We start from the raw sequence: 19,955 nt of genomic DNA on the forward strand, positions 1-19,955 counted from the left end.
GAACCAAATCAGACCAACCTGTGGCAGATGATATTTTGAGCGTTATACCTTCCTGATGTTTTTCATGATATTTCATGATATTTTTTTCATCCTATGGCAACAAAAGCTTCACAATACTAGAATTTTATTCTTCTGTATGATAGCTGGTTCTTCCATCCTTGGCAGCAAAAACTGCAAGCATAACTTTCAATGAGACAGAATTGCTTTAATTCAGCAACATTGGAGGGTTTTCTTGCATAAACGGCCTGTTTAAGGTCATGCTGCAGCATCGCAGTCAGATAGAAGTCCGGTCTGAGGTCATGAACTAATGACCACCATGTTTGACTGTTGGTCGGAACTCTCCCATGATGCCATTGTTGCCCAGTCTCTTTCTGATTGTTGAATCATGAACTCTGACCTTAACTGAGTCAATGAAGCTTGCAGGTCTTTAGAGGTCTGGGTTCTTCTGGGACCTCCTGGATGAGTCATCAATGCACTCTTGGAGTCATTTTGGTGAGCCAGCCACTCCTGGGAAGGTTCACCACTGTTCCAAGTTTTCCCCATCTGTGGGTAATTGCTCTCACTGTGGTTGACGGGAGTTCCAAAGCCTTAGAAATAACCGGCCACTACTGGGAAGGTTCATCCCTGTTCCAAGTTTTCCCCATTTGTGGATAATGGCTCTCACCGTGGATTGCCGGAGTTCCAAAACCTTAGAAATGGCCAGCCACTCCTTGGAACGTTTACTACTGTTCCAAGTTTTCCCCATCTGTGGATAATGGCTCTCATCATGGTTGGATGGAGTTCCAAAGCAACCACAGTGAGAGCCATTATCCACAAATGGGGAAAACTTGCAACAGTGGTGGACCTTCCCAGTGGTGGCTGGTTATTTCTAAGGCTTTGGAACTCCAGCAATCTATGGTGGAAGCCATTATCCACAAGTGGGGAAAACTTGGAACAGTGGTGAACCTTCCCAGGAGTGGCCGGCCCACCAAAATGACTCCAAGAGTGCATAGACGACTCATCCAGGAGGTCCCAGAAGAATCCAAAAGAACATCTAAAGACCTGCAGGCCTCACTGTTCATGATTCAACAATCAGAAACAGACTGTGCAAAAATGGCATCATGGGAGAGTTCCAAGGCCAAAACAAAAAGAACATCATGCCAGTAGTTAAACATGGTGGTGATAGTGTGATGGTCTTGGGCAGCTTTGCTGCTTCAGGACCTGGAAATCCTGAAAGAGAATGTCTGGCCATCAGTTCATGACCTCAGGCTCAAGCACACTGGGGTTATGGAGGAGGACAATGATCCCAAACACATCAGACAGTCCACCTCTGAATGGACTAAAGACTAATTAAGGTTTTGGAGTTGCCTAATCAAAGTCTGAACTTAAATCTGACTGAGATGATGTGGCATGACTTTAAACATGCTGTTCATGCTGGAAAAGCCTCCAACAAAGTGTGACAAATGTGGAAAATAACAAGAAATCAGGAAGGGGAAAACACTTTTAAACATGATATTGTCAAATATCCTGACAGCCTTAAAATCAGGTTAAGTGTCTCTTTGAAATTGTATAAATTAAATCTTCTTGTGATCTCCAAACTCTCTGTCCTGACCCTAATTCAACCCTGACTTCTCCGACCCCTCCCCACACACACTCAAACAGAAACTCACAGCGTCTCCAAACTGTGGAGTCCGTGGAAGCAGTTCGTTCCCATGGAAACGATCCTATTGTTGTTGAGATGCCTATGGAGAGAGAGAGACTGATTGACTAATGAAGCAGACAAAGAGTGAGTGTGTGTGTGTGTTGTGTCTTTCTAAAAAGGGGCCCCGGGGCCTCTCAAGAAGGTTTTTTTTCTTTTGGTAATTTCATGCAAATTAGCTTTAAGCCGATTGGACAAAAGAAATGACAGCAGACTTCAATGCCGCCGCGCTGAATGCCATCTCACACGCTCACACAGACCTACAAATCACGCACGAGCAGAGAGGTTGGAGTGTTATTAAGGAGCGATTAAAGACGGACGGGGACGGGCGCTGACACAGTTCGACTTAAAAAACTTCTCCTAGGAACAGTCGTCACAAATTCACTCATCACACGTAAAAACACACAAGAATAAAGAAATAACAGTTAGAGTAAAAAAATTAAAGGAGTTACTTAATTGGCTTAATTGATTCACTGATTAACTGGACCATTTATTCTCTACCTCCTTGCAAATAGAGTGACATCTAGAACTTACAAAGTTCTACATTTAAATAACATTACAAAGAAGTTACATTTAATACAACACTATTTCCAGAAAAGTTGGCACGCTGGCTAAAATGTAAATTAAAACAGAATCAGTGGTTGTCAAATCTCATGAACCCATGATGTTGAAACTGAGAGATTTTACAATTTAATGAAAATATTAGCTTTTTTGATCTTGATGGCAGGAACACATCGCAAAAAGTAAGGATGGGGCAACAAAAGGCTAGAAAGTAAGTGGTATTCGTGAAGGACAGTTGGGGGAACATTGTGCAAAACATGACTGGGTATAAAAGGAGTATTTTACAGGCAGAGTCCCTCAGAAGTAAACATCCAGTCCATAATTTCATCAAAAGATTCAGAGAATCTGAAGAAATCTCTGCGAGCAAGGGACAAGGCTGAAGGTAGGGCTGGACAATTAATTGAATTTGATCGTGATTTCAATTTTGGCTTCTCATGATCATAAAACATTATAATCGAAGAAAAACTATTAATGTGTGCTTCAAAGAGTATTTTTGGGGTTGTGTTTTTGGCTGTGTTAGTGTTTTTTGCATGTTGCAAATTTTGCAAGTTTTACGGGAGTGCATGTAGATTGGATATTTATTTTTATTTATTGTTTTTTTATTGATATTATTTAATATATTGTTATTATTTTACATGTTACTAATTTACTTTTGATTGTTCTTTTAAGTTGTGGTTCAATGAATACTCAAATTTTGAAATCAATGAATAATCATGTTTATTAATCGTGAATTCAATATCACTCAAAATAATCATGATTATTATTTTTGCTCTAATCATACAGCCCTAGCTGAAGGTCAGTATTCATGCTGGTGATCTTGGGCCCTCAGGGGCCACTGCATTAAAAGCAGGCATGATTTTGTGCTGGAAATCACTGCATGGGCTTAGGAGCACTTCCAGTGTCAACACAGTTGGCTATGCCATCCACAAATGCCAGTTAAAGCTGGATCATGCAAAGAAGAAGTCATATGTGAACAGGATCCAGAAATGCTGCTGTCTTCTCAGGACCAAAGCTCATTTAGAACGAACTGAGGCAAAATGGAAAACTGTTCTGTGGTCAGGTGAATCAAAATGTGAAATTCTTGAAGCTTTTTTGGGGAAGCTTCCTACAGGAAATATAGGGAGCGAGAGTTGGAGGAAGGCATGCACAAACAGTACAGAGAAAAGGAATAGATCCTGTGACCGGTGCATCAAGGACTACCACCTCTGTATTCAGGCGTCTGCTAAGCCACACTAGTGCCCAAAATGTATATGGATCCACAAATGAGAGCTAAAGCCATATTCTACAAAAAAAAAGAAGTCATATGTGAACAGGATCCAGAAATGCTGCAAAAGCCTGCATCGCTGATGATATGGGGTTGCATTAGTGCCTATGGCGTGGGCAGCTCTAACATCTGGAAAGGAACTTTCAATGCAGAATAGTAGAGAGAGGTTTTAGAGCAACATATGCTCCCATCCAGACAACGTCTCTTTCAGAGAAGGCTTTGACTATAGGCTCTATGCACAGCAGGGCGTGACAAATTTCTGTTGGGAAATTATCAGGCGACAACAATACATGCTAAGCCAAAATGGAACCTAATGTCATTGTTCTCCAAAAGTAAACCGTCATATACAGTTTGAATTACTCAGTTTTTTGTTTGTTTTTATTGGCGCTTGTTTTTACTCTTTATCATAATGGCATCCACATGTGCTAAACTGATGTCTCAAAGATGGGTTAATAGCACTTCTGGACATCATTACTGTGTACTGCAATGTACATATTCAGCTAAATTTAACTCGTCAGCTGGGTTTCCATTACACTTGGAAATGCACAAAATCGAAATAGTGCAATAAAAAACTGGTAATGGAAACACCTGAATTTTGAAAAAACCCTTAAATATCGCTAAAATGTTTTTACGCTTTCATGAGGAGGTTTTCAGGCGTTTCGATATAGAAATATATCGCAAAAGTGTAATGGAAACACTTTTTCCGCATTTATAAGTCACAGGACATGACAACATGGGGCAGTACATGTGGACAGAAGAAGAGACGAGACTTTTCTTAACGTCATACTTACACCCTTATTCATGGCTTTTGCCATACATACGGACTTTACCTCTGAACTATCATCCGTTGCCTTCGTCTTTTGTTCAAAATTATCAAGGCAACCGTCGTAGATTTAACCAAAACCGTACCAACAAGCAACAGGTTTTGAGTGTCAAGCTTTCCTGCAGATTCATGCGAGATGAGATTTTACGAGAATTGCAAGGCCTATACCCAAAACTCCCTTCAATGGAAACGCATTCAATGTGCAATTGTACTTAAGTGAAATTTAAGAAATATCACTTTTATTAAATATCAATTTTACTAAAACTGTAATGGAAACCCAGCTGTTGACTGTCACCCTGGGTAAACCGCAACGAAGCTGCCATCATACACCGCTCTCTTCTACAGTCAATCTCCTGATGGGAAGTTTGGGAGCCTCCAATGCCAAATGTGGAATTAATGCGTGCATAGAGCCCATTTCAGCAACACAATGCTAAACCACATCCATCACAACAGCATGGCTTCACGGGAGTAGAGTCCGGGTCCTGAGCTGACCTACCTGCAGTCCAGTCCTTTTCACCAACAGAAAACTTTTCGAGCATCGCAAGAAAGAAAAAGAAGACCAAGGACTGCTGAGTAACTAGACTCCTACATCAGGCAAGAATGGGACAACACTCTTCTCCCACAACTCCAGCGACTGGTCTCCTTGATTCCCAGCTTTTACAGACTGTTGTTAAAAGAAGAGGGGATGCTACACAATGGTAAACATGACCCCGTCCCAACTTTTTTGAGGTGTGTTGCTGCCATCAAATTCAAAATGAGCTAATATTTTCATGAAATGGTAGAAAGTCTCAGTTTAACATCTGATGTGTTCTTTATGTTCTATTGTGAGTAAAATATGGGTATATGAGATTTGACAATCATTGACTTCTTTTTTGGTTTGTTTTAGACAATGTCCCAACTTTTTTGGAATTGGAGTTATACACTGTTATGGATATTATTAATGTAAAATATGTGAAAGCTTCACGGGTCAGACCCAGCTAAATGGGTTACTTAGTTTGAATAGTTTTAGGCTATCCACCTCAGCATATATATGCTAATTTCATGTTTGCATGGTGTTTTTGTGTCGTACTTACAGCACTACCAGGCGGCCCAGCTTGCTGAAGGCGTGATCCGGGACGTGGCTGATGTGGTTCAAGGCGAGGGTCATGGCCTGAAGGGAGGGCAGCTCGCTCAGCGCATCAACCGGCACCTCGGTCAGAGAGTTATCGTCCAACCACAGGTGACGGAGCGAGCGCAGGCCGGAGAAACAGCCGAGGGGAACGCTGGAGATGTGGTTGGCGTCCAGACGGCTGCAGAAACAAAAAGAAAACTTATATCCATGTAATCAAAAATGTTTTATTTGTGTTACAGATATCCTGGAATATTTGAACCCCCGTTAAGCCAAATAAGGAATTAAGTGTATATTTGTACCTACCTTGCCTTCATCAGAGGATCCATTAGAGAAACTGACTAAAGATTTGAAGCTATTCAGGCTCCATTGTCTCAAGCAGCCTTCTTGTTGTTACATTCAAGTTTCCCTCTGTACAAATTGGATATAAAGATAACTGAAAACCCACAGCTACTTCTGTATGTAGAGGAGACTTTAAGCTTCTTGGAGAGCTGTGTGAAGAGCATAAAACGAAGGCTTCACTCACTTTGAAGCTGCTTAAGAGGAACATTAGAGATCAAGTGTTTGAACAGCAGAGGAATGATCGGCAGGCCGCTCGAGCACCACTCAACCAGGCAACGAGCTCCCAGGCTAAACGAAGGTATTTTAATGAGCACAGTCTTAATTCTGAGAGCCTGTTTGTGGGTCTGTCAATGGGACTAAAATATTCAAGAGAGTGCTAGAACCTTCCATTTATGTTAAAGCATCATTCAGATACTTTAAATCTGGGCCTAATTTGGATGTCCAGTGGGTACAAAAATTCTGAAATAGCTCCAATATGTTCACAAGAAAATTGTAACCTTAATTTGGATGGTTAAAAGGTGAGCTTGGCATGTCTGCAAGAGCGATTCAGGATACCTACATTGGGACGTTTTTTTTGTTTGATTGGATTCAACTCTGGCCAGCTGATCCCGATTATCACCTCCCAGCGCTGGCCCAACGCTGGAAGCCTATGTCGCTCAGCTAGCGATGCTTGCCTGGAAAGTCAAAGCATGCTGCTGGGCTAACCCAGGTAGCATCTATTGAGCAGAGCCTTCTCCGCCAAGTAAAAATGCAGATCTATTTTACAATAAAATGGTCAAGTGTATGACAAAATTTTCCTAACTGAATTTCTGTAACGTTAGCTAGGTCAGATGTCTGCTGAGGTTCTTGAAGACAATTCTCCTCTCCTCCAAAAGGCTTCTTCAGTTCTGATGTGACTATGGCCAAAGTTGGAATTTATAGCTTTTGTTGACCATCCATGTGCTAATGAGCAGGGTGGTCACCTGAGAGTTGTTCACCTGAAGGCGTGTCCTCCAGGCCCCCTCTGATCTGCCATGTCTGCATGATGTTAGGCCCTGTGATCCAGTGTGAAAGCATTCTTTAGATTGCTGTCTACAGGAATCCAAGGCTGCATTACATGTAGGGGATAAGAAGTGTCGTAGTCCACCGCCTCTGTTCAAAGATGGCTTCTCCAGCTTGGCAAAGATAGCCTCCCTAGGTATGGGAGCATATGCTGGCTCATAGCCTCAACCTTGGTCCTGGACTGCTCAGGCCTCCTGGTAGCCATCCTCCAGACCTGCTCCAGGCCCATGCCCCATCTCTACAGCTGACCCCCAAGGCCTGGTCCATACCGGGCACCGAGTATGCAGTGAGCTGGATCAGGCCTGGAAAGGTGCTCCAGGTGCCAGTAAAGGCGCAGTTGGCGCCTCCAAATTTAGCAGCTGCCCCCTCCCAAACCCACTCTCCTGTGCACCTCAGCATTCAGCACATGGTCCAACAATTTCACCCAAAAAGAGAGGGAGCGAGGTCAGGAGGACCAGGGACTGAAAGACTCTGACTTTTGTCCACATGATCAGAAATCAGGGACGCCATGCTGCGTTGCCCAGCAAAACCCATCGCCCTATTGTGGCATCCCTAGGGGGTCTGGATAGGGTTAAGAGATCCTGGCCAAAGACTTACGCACACATGCGTAGAGAAAGTCCAGGAGGACCAAGGACTGAAAAACTCTTGCCTCGTCCACACGAAATTCAGTTCGAATTCAGGTGTATATGCAAAAGTTTTATGTCAAATGGCGTTTCATCCACACAGAAACAGCGCTTCGGGTGACTGTAAAGGATACTTGAAAACTGGTCCCAGAGTGCATAAATCCGTAAACCACTACTGTTTCGTCTCTGTTTGGATGGCTATTCGCATCTTCTTGAAACGATTACATCACACATAGGGTCTCTCCCTTAAGGCGCCTGCGCGAGTACGACCAAAACAAACATGGCGAACTACAGGGTCGTGTTCATGCTGCAGAAGCTACTGAGCTTGTTATGGCTTTTACAGCAAAATCTACCGGGAAACACATGAACCATATGTTCATCTGTCATCATATGTAAATCCAGCGCAGAGAACAACCACAAGGACAACTAGAAGAAAGTTTGTGTCAGTTTTCTGTGATCTTCTTCTTCTCCTTTGGTGCATTTCCGTGGCAGCGTTACAGCGCCACGTACAGGCTTGGCATATGCACTACATTGTTTTCAGACGTTTCAGTGGTTCCTAAAATGACTCCGTCTTTACAGAAAACTTTTTCAAAACGAAACGGCAATATATCATTTTCGTCTCCGTGTGGACGGGGCCTCTGACTTAAGTCTGCATGCTCAGATACTGTGAGCGCCGCACCCTCTTGCCCAGGGAACCCATGAGACCAAGTCCACAATGATGGACTTTGCTGCCAAGATAGGTCAGCTAACTAGCATTAAAATTACCAAACAATTTAAGGATAATTCCAGACTACTAAGACAGATCAGAATGTATAAAAAATTTTTAATAAGACAAGCCTATTGTTGATCTGCCGTGAGAGGGCAGCGTTGTCTTGCCAAGGATGGCAGGCCTTGACAAAGGGTCAAGTGCAGGTCAACATTAGAGACTTATCATTAATGCAAATTGGGACAGCATGCACTAAAGTGCAGTCAACTTCCTTTCTGAATACCCAAAGCAGTTATTCATGTTTAATGCAAGGTATAAACAGGGTCTGAGCCTGTCAATGTTTGGACTCCAAAGTGGTAAATTTGCACAAAGACATTACAGCCTTTACAGCTTCTTTTAAAGGCTTACCCATGTACAGAAGCAATTTCCATGAGTTTGCTACCCAGACAAATCCATACCTACAGTGTTTGACGACTTGTTTATGTTGCATTCTACCAGTGAAAATAGTCTGGGTCTGCCGTCCTTGCAAATACAAATGCATGAGTTTTAGAGGAATTTTCATTGACTCTCCCTTTAGTTTGGTCAATTTATCTGTCTGTCTGTTTGTCCGTCCTCACAATACCTCCTCTGTTCAGAGAGAGAAGAGGAGGATGGGACTTCACATAATAGTCCATCAGATAAATGAGAGAGAGGGAGACGTTAGACAAAGAGAAAGACTGAGACGTCTCCATTCTTATACCCTTATCTACGCACACAGACACAGGTACAGTTTCAGTATAATTACTGTGTGTTATCAGGCTGAAGGAACACAGTGTCTTCACTACATACGTTAATGCACCGCTCCATGTGTGTGGATTCCTTTCCACTAAAGAGTAAAACAGGACAAAAGGACGAGTGTCTGGGACTTACAGGGACTGCAGGTTGTGCAGGCTGTTGAAGGCCTCAGCGGGGACGGACTTCAGCTGGTTGTTTTGGAGCATCCTGGAAACACACGCATGGATAAACATGTTAGATCGGCACATTTCCAAAACGATGGGATGCTGTGTAAAACATAAATAAAGCCGAATTAAGCAACAAATAAACCCATATCTTATTCACAGTTGGACACAAACAACATGTCAGATGTAACTGAGACATTTAACCATTTCATGATAAATAGTCGCTCATTTTGAAATTGATGGCATCTCTAAAAAGTAAAAGCAGGGCCTTGTTCTCCATTTTGAAACATCCCCTCTTCTTTTCAGTATCAGTCTGTAGACATCTGGGAAGTGTGGAGACCAGCTGATGAAGGTTTGGGAGAGCAATGTTGTCCCATTCTTGCCTGATGTAGGGGTCTAGCTGCTCAACAGTCCGGGGTCTTATTTGGATTCTTCTGGACATTTCCTTTATGATGCTCAAAATGTAGGGATGCACAATATTTTCGGTTTGGTATCGATTTGCAGATATCAAAATTTCTGCCGTTATTTACTTCCAGTACTTTGTCTGTGTATGTCAGCATATATTGACTGTAAATTTTGTCCATATTTACTAATAAATAAGTGGAGTTTTAGGCTGAACCAACAGACCTATGTCAGTTGAGGTCTTTTTCTTTATTTATCCCCATTCTTTAAACTTTAAAGTGTTTTTAAGGACTAAAGTTTGTTTCCTTGGTTACCCTCAAACCTTAAAGTTGGGTAAAAGGACTGAAATGTCTTGTCCAAAAAGCATGTTTAAATATTGGTATCAATATAAGTATTGGCCTAAATTAATCTGTAAATATCGGCAATATTGGATATCCAAAAAATCCAATGTTGTGCATCCTATAAAAATGTTTTTTATTGGTGAAAGGTCTGGACTGCAGGTACAGTTGTAGAGCAGTTCATCTACCTTGGCAGCGTAATCCATCGATCTGCTGTCTGTAAGGCTGAGATCAACTGCAGACCTGGACTCATGCATGGGGTGATGGGTTCACTGGGCAAGACAGTGCAGCGTTTCTAGTTTCTGTGCATGTGGACGAAAGTCAGGGTCCTTCTGTCCTTGGTCCCCCTGGTCTTACTATACTCCTGGGCGTTGACTGATGGCCAAACCATGTGGTAAATGCTGAGGTGTTCAGGAGAGCGGGAATGGGAAGGGTCAACTGTTGGATACGGGAAAGGCAGCTGCACTTTCCCAGGCACCTGGCACGCTTTCCTGGGCCAGATCCAGCTCAATGCATACTGGGTGCCCAGGACCCTGTGGGCTGGTCCAGATGCCTGGGGATGGCCTTATGCGTTCCTGGGGGTCAACTGGGCGGATACCTGGAGGGATGGGGCATGTGCCCAATGCAGGCTTGGACAATAGCCATCAGTAGGCCAAAGCAGTACAGGAGCAAGACTGACGCGGCACATGCTCAACCTCAGAACAGGTTTCCATGTTTCCTCAGTCCATTTTAAATGAGCTTTGGTCCAGGAGAAGACAGCGGCGTTTCTGGATCCCGTTCACATACGGCTTCTTCTCTCCATGATCCAGCTTTAACTGGCATTTGTGGATGGCACAGCCAACTGTGTTGACAGTGATTTCTGGAAGTGTTCCTGAGCCCATGCAGTGATCTCCTGTACAGAATCATGCCTGTTTTAATGCAGTGGCCCCTGAGGGCCCCAAGATCACAAGCAACTGACCTTCAGCCTTGTCTCCAGATCTTCTGAATCTTTTGATGATATTATGGACTGTAGATGGTGGGATATTCAAAGTCTTTACAATTTTACATTGAGGAACATTTTTCTTGAATTGTCCTATAAAATTTCAGAATCATTTTTTTGCAAACTGGGGAACCTCTGCCCATCTTTACATCTGAGGGACTCTACCAAATAAAATCTTTTTATACCCAGTCATGTTAATGACCTGCTGCTAATCAACCCAATTAGTCGTTTTAGCTGTTTTTCATTAATAACACCTACTTTTCCAGACTTCTGTTGCCCCGTCCCTACTTTTTTGGAGATGTGTTGCTTCTGTCGAATTCAAAATTAGCTAATTTTTTTCATGAAATAGTAAAATGTCTCGGTTTCCAAATTGATTCGTTGATTATGTTCTATCGTAAAGTTAGTATGAGTTTATGAGATCTGGAGTCATTTGACACAGTGCCCCAACATTTTTGGAATTAAGGTTGTAAAAATGCTAATTTTTTTTAGCTGACTTACAGAACTTTGAGGTTGTAGAGGCCGTTGAATGCTCCTTTGGGGATGACGGACAGATCATTTCCCGCCAAACGTCTGAAAAAGAAATAATGATTGAGTTTTTTTGTAGAAGCTGATAGTCTTTGCAAAACTTTGGCAAAAATCAAAACAGAGGAAACTTGTTCACTTCCAACATTTACAGTTGCAAAACCTTTCAATGTCCTTTAAAAGAACTGTACAATCATGGACGTATCATAAACTGCAGTTCCTCAAATGGCTACTAGAGGCTGGATTCAGAACTAAGTCACCACGCAGAGAGACCATGTTAGAAAAGCCAAACTCTGAAGGAGAAATCAGCATGTTAAGAGCCTGGTAGTAAACATTTTTAAATAGGAAAGGCATCCTCCTGTTCATTCATAAAGTTTGGAGGGATTTTATCTTAAAAAAACATCTAATCAGTGATGTACCCCTGGTCAAACTTCAGACTTTACTTTAAAAACCAGAAGAAAACACCAATCTTTTCTGGGTCCTTCAGGTCTGTTTGTTTTCAGGGGCCACACAAAGTTCAGCCAGTCCGCATGTACCCAGCATGCACCTCTGCGGTGTCCTATCGCCGTAGTGACGTTTCTCACGCCACGGTGACAAATATCACACACACACAGACACGCATATAAACACAGAGGGCTGGCAGCGGGGCAGAACAGAGTCATGTTCAGGTCTCTGCGGGGTCAGCTGTTCTCCGGCTCTCTCTGCCCTGTTTTTTCTTCGGCCCAGCGGCTTCTGTCTGCAGACGTTTAACGCCACGAAAGTGTTCGTACGGATCATGGCTCGGCTGGGGAGGTGAGGAGAGATGGGGTTACATATCGTATCCTCACAGATATCTGAGATCATCTCCCGCTCTGACACTCTCGCCGAGTATCATCAACATGAGCGTTTTAGTCTCCGACCAGAGTTCATGAAGATATCTAAAGGGGTTCTGTACAACTAGTTTAGCTCACTAGGTCTAAGAAAACATGCAGAAATCACCAACAACAACCCCTGTCTCCTGAATCCCTCTAAAGATATGACCAAAAGGAAGTTCTTTCAGCTGATTACGACCCAAATATACACTCACACTCAGTGGCAACCTCAGATGCTGTTGGGATTGGACAGAAACATCAGAGGAAGTAAGTTCAAGTGGCATTAAGGTGAGAAAGTCGTCATGTTTGAGGGTCGAGGGTCAATGTCTGGGTCAATAAATGCGAGGCTTTTAGCCAGCAGACAAGAATCTGAGTCCTGTGTGAAACCAAAAGTAAACAGATGCCAAGATAACCTGAAAAAACCTTGAAATAAGATCTTGTTTATGTGAAATAACTGAGTCAATTATCATATCTTCAGTAGAGAGGGTAAGGTGTATTTTCTTCCATGCATTATGATGTTTGAGAGCATTTTCACACTGAGAGGATGTTTGATCTGGTGTGAATCATGGACCAGTTTGTTCTATTTTTGCATAATTATCTCAGTCTTGGTCAATGCTCATACTGGGGCATTTATTAGCTGACCAATATAAATGTTTGGAATTTCTTGCGGGCAAAATCCCACGAGAAAACAAAGACTAGCGGACTTATGCGTCTGTTGCTGCTCCAAAGACACTTTTCGATTTCAACGTGGACAGACAACTACATGAACTGATGTTCAGCTCTGCTTTTTAACGCATGTTCTACTGACTGTGGTAGCTGGTTTAATCCAAAAAAAGCACAATACCTCCTTCAGTTATGTCAAATTGAGTCTTGTTCCTGTTCTAATCACAAACAAAATGCACCAGAGTACTCTGCAACAAAAGCGCAAAAAGTAGTCCAAGTTTGGACCCCAACCGCGGCCTTACCCTACAGTGGAAACTCACAGTTTGCACAACTTAAGATCTCCATCATGTTGAGAACCAGCCTGAAAAATTTGGTATCAATCAGATAAAACCTGTCAGACGAGTTCATTAAAATGGCTAACCTGTCCATCATCGAAAACGCGTCAATTTGAACTTTAGCTGTTTGTAGCACGTTTCCTGTACATTTTAGAGGATGGTCCCAAGAGACTTTTTTATTTGTCTAATCATGATACACATGTGTACCAATTTTCATACATGTAGGTCTTACCCAGTTCCCCAACTGATTTTAGGGCACCCATGGGATCCTTGTTTGATGAACTTGAAATTTTCACTGGGGGAAAATTTTCTGTAAAGCTTGTGAGTTTTTGAGCATGTCAGGGCCCCTAAGTGAGTTACTTATTTGCTGTAATAATAACAAGCACACCTACAGTTTCAAGTTTTTCAATTTTTTGCTCCAAGGTTGCCCTAAAAACCAGTTTCAGCTTATTGTTGATACCTGATGGTGTAAGATTCTCACTCTGTCAAGATTTTAACCATGAAAACAAAGCAGAGGTTTTCCAATTGATCATTTCTGTTGCCTGGTAAAATACCTCTTCTTAGATTTGACAATACCAGCATTAAACTGATTTGAAACAACAGATAAACATCAGCTACTGACTAGAGCCTGACCGATTGATCAGCGGGCCGATTAATCGGGCCGATTTGTAGCATATCACAGGCCAATGTGTAGCCGATATTAAGTTTTTTGCTGCATGGGGATTCTGTCTCTGCTCCTGTCGCTCTGTGTGTGAGGGGGAGGGGCCAGGCACTCGGGCTGAGTGCAGCAGGGACACAGTGCAGCAGCAGCTCTCCTCCACTCAGTGTTGCCAACTTAGCGACTTTGTCGTTATATTTAGCGTGTTTTGCTGCTTGCGTGTGCCGCGCGCGTCAACTCCGGTTCCTGCCGGTGCGTTCTTTCACACAGGGCGCGAGTTTGCTGCGTGTCAGCCGCATCTCCCTGCTCTCAAAGCCCTGTCCTTCTTCATCAGTTTTACCTCAATAAACCCCGCTAAAAGCTACTTGATTTAGTGTACAGAGGAAGTGTGTCAGGAACTATTCAAAATAAAAGCATTCTGTACAAGTGAACGGAGTTTCTCTATAGAAATGCTAAACTGGGCTTTTACTTTGAAAAGCACAAACCAGAAAAGCATTCATACTGTGTTTATCTTTCCTGTGACATAATCTACCTGTGTGGAAACATAAAGTTTCACTAATAGTAGATCTTCAGAGAACAACTTTATAAAACAGGCACATTTAAGCTTGTGGCCTGCCTCAGGGTCATCAAGAAACACATTGTAAACATATCCTATGAGCACATTTGCCACAGTGATGTAAATATGGCTGTCTATTTATCATTTTCTTGTCTAATATGGTCCACAGCCACAGTATAAGACTATTATACAGCATTTTAACGTCATTTAAGTTGCATCTTTGTGAAATAAACAAAGATAAATGCAACTGTTAATTCACATGTCCACATTTGTGTTCATGTACAGTATATGTCCCGTGTATATCAATGTACCTATTTCATATATTGGCCGATATATCCATTGTCGGCCAATAGTTTTTAGCCCCCAATATCGGTATCGGCATCGGTCCCAAAAATCCCATGTCGGTCGGGCTTTACTGCTGACGTTGGTTCCTGCTATTTTATTTCCTAACTGCTGATGTTTGTCAACAGGGCCGATATCAGCCGATACTGATGTAAAGTTAAACTGATGCATCGGACATCCTTAGCACTTTATCAGGGGGGTTGGTGGGAAAAAGGCTGGATAGGGCAAACAGATCCAGACCATAGTTTGCAGTTATACTTGCATTAATTTCTGAAGTTTTGCATGAGCTCAAAGGCTATACACCATCTTAAACATGCACAAGTGTACAATTAGTGTTTTTTCACTGTCACTTTGGCTGAAGATCTGGCCACTCCTTTATCTTTAAAAAAATAGACATGACACTAAAGAGTCCCTGTGACTGTTTCTTGTCTTTAAGTCTCTGTTCAGATCTTTGATTCACTCAGAGATTCCAGGATTTACGCAGGTGTTGAGGAAGTGAACTGATGTCACCTCCTAAAGTCAAACATGGTAAATGGTGACATATCAGTCAGGAATGAGCCGGTATGTGTGACTCACAGCTCCTCCAGGAAGTGCAGGTTGGACAGAGCTCCGCTGGACATCACCGTCAGATTATTCATACTGAGATCACTGCAGAGACAAAAAGAGAGAGAGAAAGGTGGCAGTTAGAGTCTAGGTCACACCTGTATGTATGAGCTTTACTGGCACTCAACAACCTGTGGATGAAACAGGAAACAGACCAAAATTAGTCAAACATTAGCTTTAACAAATGTTTGTTCGGCCGTTTTATCAACATCCGAATGCAAACGCTCAATTAGAAGCACAAACACCGACTCATTAGAAAAACAAACCTCATTTAACAGCCTCAATTTAGAACACAGGGAGCGTTCAACACATCCGATGTGTAAAAACATCTCGTTTGACAAAGCATCCACTCAGAAACTCACACGGGACTTTACGACTCAGTCAAAGAGCCGCTGAGAGTCAACACACATCTGAGTGAGAAACAAGACGGGAGTGGAAGTTACTGGAAGAAGCAAAAAAAACATGAATGAAGGCGTAAACAAGAGTTTGTAGTGGATATATTTCAGCGACACAAGTAAAATGAATACCATGCAATAGAGATATGGCATGGTTATTTCTTGGTTAAAAGTAGGGATGGGAAATGATTCTGAATATTTGAAAAGATGTTACAAAATAAAAATGACACAGCTCATCTGTATTTCCCTGATCATACTACTCCATCAAAACCAGTCCAGTCCTGTCCAACATTCAGACAGGACAAAAATTAGTATGTATTACTCAATACCAGCTGCAGATAAAGTGAGTCAAACTGATGCCCTGTTCACATAATATTTTCAGGTAAAGACACAAAATTTCTGTTGTAATTTGGCTGTCTGTCTGCATGAGAACGGTGGTTTGGGTGCCTGGAAATAGAACAATTTTGAAACGAGCTCCAGAGTGAAAAGATCTCAAAATACCCGTCTCGGTAGACAGGAACAACTTTCTGAAAACACGTATGAGCTATGCGGTTGCAGTCAACTGCCATGCATGAGAAGGGTTTGCATAACTGTGCAGGTGAGTAGATCAAATATTCGTGTGCTTGCCATCTTTGATAAACTGTAGTACTCACAATCCGAGGAAGGACAGGTCTCAATGCATGCGTTCATTGCAAAATCACACTGCCGACTACTGGCCTAGCATGTATACTACAGTGTTATTGGTGTTTCCACCAAACGGAGATCGCTCCTTAACATTGCAATCTGCACCTTGAAAGAACAAAGACTCATGTACGCGGCTTCGAATCCGGCCTGTGGCCCTTGTACCCCATGTCTCTCCCCACTCTCGTCCCATTTCCGACTCTATCCACTGCCCTCCCTTTATCTAATAAAGACATGAAAAGGCCCAAAAATAAATCTCTTAAAAAAAGGTGGCAAAAAAGGTGGAAAAACAATAAACAAGTGACAAAAATAGGGAGAAAATTGGCAAGAAAACGGCAGAAAGTAGCAAATAAGGGGGAGAATTGACAAAAAAAGAGTTACAGGTAGCAAAAACAGTCAAAAAGCAGCAAAAACATGGTAGGAAAACAAGTGAAAAGTGACTAAAATGGGCTTAAAGCAGCAAAAAGGTGGGAAAAGTGGGCAAAAAGCAGCAGAGAGTAGCAAAAAAGCACACAGTAGACAAAAAATAGCAAAAACTGGGTGAAAAGTGGCAAAAATAGGGAGAAAAAGTGGCACAATTAGGGCAGAAAGTGGCAAAATGGATAAGACGTGACAAAAAATGAGTAACAGGTGGCAAAAATGGTAAAAAAAAAAAAAAAAGAATGGCATAGACATGGAAAAATGTGTGCAAAGCCAGTAAAACAGGCAAAAGGCAGCAGAGAGTAGCAAAAAAGTGGCAAAAATGCACACAGTAGGCAAAAATAGCAAAAACTGGGTGAAAAGTGGCAAAACTAGGGAGAAAAAGTGGCACAATAAGGGCAGAAAGTGCCAAAATGGATGAGAAGTGACAAAAAATAAGTTACAGGTGGCAAAAATGGTTAAAAATAATAATAATAATAATAATAATAAAAATAATGGCATAGACATTAGGGGTGGGAATCACTAATGGCCCCACGATACGATATTATCACAATACTTGGGTCACAATCGATATTGCGACTTTAAACATTTTGCAATACAGCGAGTATTGCGATACCATATATGGCGATATATTGCGATCTAGACCATTTCTTTCAACTGTTTAGCTGATTTAGCATTAGCCTTGCCCTTATGCTTGTCGTATTTCTGTAGTATTTTTTTTCATGTAGCACTTCTTGCAAACCTCATGTGTCATGTTCATCTCATTAGAGCCCTGTTACAATCCTAATGTCCTTCTCCTGGTTATTTTTCCATTATCATAGACTTCAGTTCATATTAGCAATTAATTTGAAAAGATCGACACTTGGAGGACGAGATGATTTGATATATAACCAGACAAAATATTACGATACTATGCTGTATTGATTTTTTTCTCCCACCCTTAATAGACATGGCAAAATTAGTGCAAAGTCAATAAAACAGGCAAAAAGCAGCAAAAAGGTGGAAAAAATGGGAAAAAATGTGGCATTAAATGGCAAAAGTGGGAAAAAGGAAAGAAAAACAGAGATGGAAAACAAAGCCTAATGTGGATTGTGTTAAAACCCCAGACAGGCCGTCAGAGACGCTCTACAAAGTGGGTACACTTACTACATGTTGCTATGCCCATCAAACTTGGAGTGAACACATTTACCTGCATCTTAATTACACCGGCACAGACGGGGGATGTTTGGCTACTACCTGGCTGCTCTTTAGTGTCAAAGCGAGACCTGCTGATAGCAGGACTCAGACTGAGATGTGGCATTAACACTAATGGCATCGGTTAAACGCTGTGCCTGCACTCAAACACTTGCATTCAGACCAGTGATGATGGTGTTGCAAAAATCCATTCTGGGGCAGAAATTTTTACCAGGGATGGGACTGATACTGGTTTACCACCCACCACTGGTGTATCATCCCTCTATATTTAGCTCTAACAAAACTGGCTCAGATCAGAGGACTCCTCCTCCTTGGGAATCAGGATTCCCACCGCTCTACACCAGGCTTTCGGGATAGACTGTAACCGCCACAGAAAGACCTGTTTTTATAAACCCTGTAGGGGGCTCTGCTTGGCCCTGGGGCTGAAGAAGTCTTTGCATGCCTCTCTGCATCCTGCACTTCCTTCCATCATCGTTGCATCGTGAAGCTTTAGGAAATACCCAGCCCTGATTTTTGCATGCAGGTCTTCTGCCATCTCTACGGCACTTCAAGATTTTTTCTGCATTCTATTTTTTCAGCCTATGTCCCTTTAGAGCCTCCGTAATGTTGATTTATGCAGCTATATCAGATCATTACAGAGCCTTCAGTCTGGTAATGAACAGCGCACTGTCTGAAAACACTCACATGTTTATAAATGCATTAGAGCGAGGTGGCTAATGAATGAAGTCAATAAAATCTGCTTTCAAACCCAGAAATGTAAACGTGTGAGTGTGTGTGTTAAAGCAGTAAAATCCAATCAGCCATACCACTGTTAGTCTGGTCTCAGTAAAGGAACATTCTGCTAAAATAAGCCCCCGTGTTTGAGTGGACTACCTGTCGACAGCGTTGTAAACCTGTACACACATTAACAGGCTTTATGGAGTGTTGAGAAAGTTCCTTAACAAGCGGCATATTCAGCGAGCAGACACACCCTCACAGAGCGAGACAGAGACCGTCTGTCTGAGCTCTCTTTCAGACCTCGGCCCTCCTGAGCGCGGAGACGCTACCTGCCGATAGTCATCACACGGCACAAAGAGCTGGAAATAGATGGGTCCGATAAGGAGAGAAAAGAGACGAGGAAGAGCGTCATGGCTGCTCGAAAACAGACAGAAACACTGATGTCACCTTGTTTTCACTCAGGATGGGAATATCCTTCAGAGCCGAGGGTCTTTTTAAAAGTGACGGTGATCAGACGTGCCCTAACTGACCCATGACAGCAAAAACATTACACCTAAAATACATCATAGAAAAGATCGGACTGTTTAGAGAGGAAGTGGTGGAATAGATTAGTGCCTTTCCAAGATGTCCAAGATCAAATGGGACTGAATTATACTTAATCTACAAAACCAGAGAGGCTGCTGGTCAGCTCACTGAAACACACTGGGTTCAGGTTATTTCCCAACAGTCTTATGGTGAACATCATACCTGATTTCAGAGTCTGAAAAGATGATGGAGGCAGTTCTGCTTCAACAATAAGAAAACACAGAGCACTGATTACCCTGCTGGATAAAAACCACGATGGAACATGACCTCATTCACCAACAATAGCGACCATAAATCAAACTTGATGCCGTGACTACTAGGATATGACTTTCCAACACCAGAGCCTTTATTGATTAAAATAAAATGAGAAATAGAAGTTTAAGAAGCCTAATTCCAAAAAAGATGGGACACTGTGTAAGGTAAATAAAAACAATGATATTCAAATCTAATGAACCCATACGCTATTCACTGTAGAACATAAACAACATATCAGATGTTGAAATTGAGAAATTTTGCCATTTCATGAAAAACATTGTTTACCACTGTGTAGCATCTTCTCTTCTTTGAACAACAGTCTGTAAACACCTGGGAAGTGAGGAGACCAGGCTTCTTCTCTCCATGATCCAGCTC

At 42.2% G+C, this 19,955-nt stretch overlaps 1 protein-coding gene across 1 annotated transcript in view; it reads right to left on the minus strand.

Annotated features, from left to right (window-relative positions):
• LOC121505460 (leucine-rich repeat-containing G-protein coupled receptor 5A-like) overlaps positions 1 to 19,955 on the minus strand; it is a 76,767-nt gene that overhangs the window by 41,021 nt on the left and 15,791 nt on the right. The window contains exons 2-6 of the mRNA XM_041780821.1: positions 15,307 to 15,378; positions 11,302 to 11,373; positions 9,056 to 9,127; positions 5,400 to 5,615; positions 1,650 to 1,721 (exon numbers count right to left, since the gene is read on the minus strand). Coding sequence (XP_041636755.1) covers positions 1,650 to 1,721; positions 5,400 to 5,615; positions 9,056 to 9,127; positions 11,302 to 11,373; positions 15,307 to 15,378 — 504 coding nt within the window. The remainder of the gene's footprint in view (positions 1 to 1,649; positions 1,722 to 5,399; positions 5,616 to 9,055; positions 9,128 to 11,301; positions 11,374 to 15,306; positions 15,379 to 19,955) is intronic.

Source organism: Cheilinus undulatus, linkage group 23, assembly GCF_018320785.1.
Source record: "Cheilinus undulatus linkage group 23, ASM1832078v1, whole genome shotgun sequence".
Taxonomy (NCBI): Eukaryota; Metazoa; Chordata; class Actinopteri; order Labriformes; family Labridae; genus Cheilinus; species Cheilinus undulatus.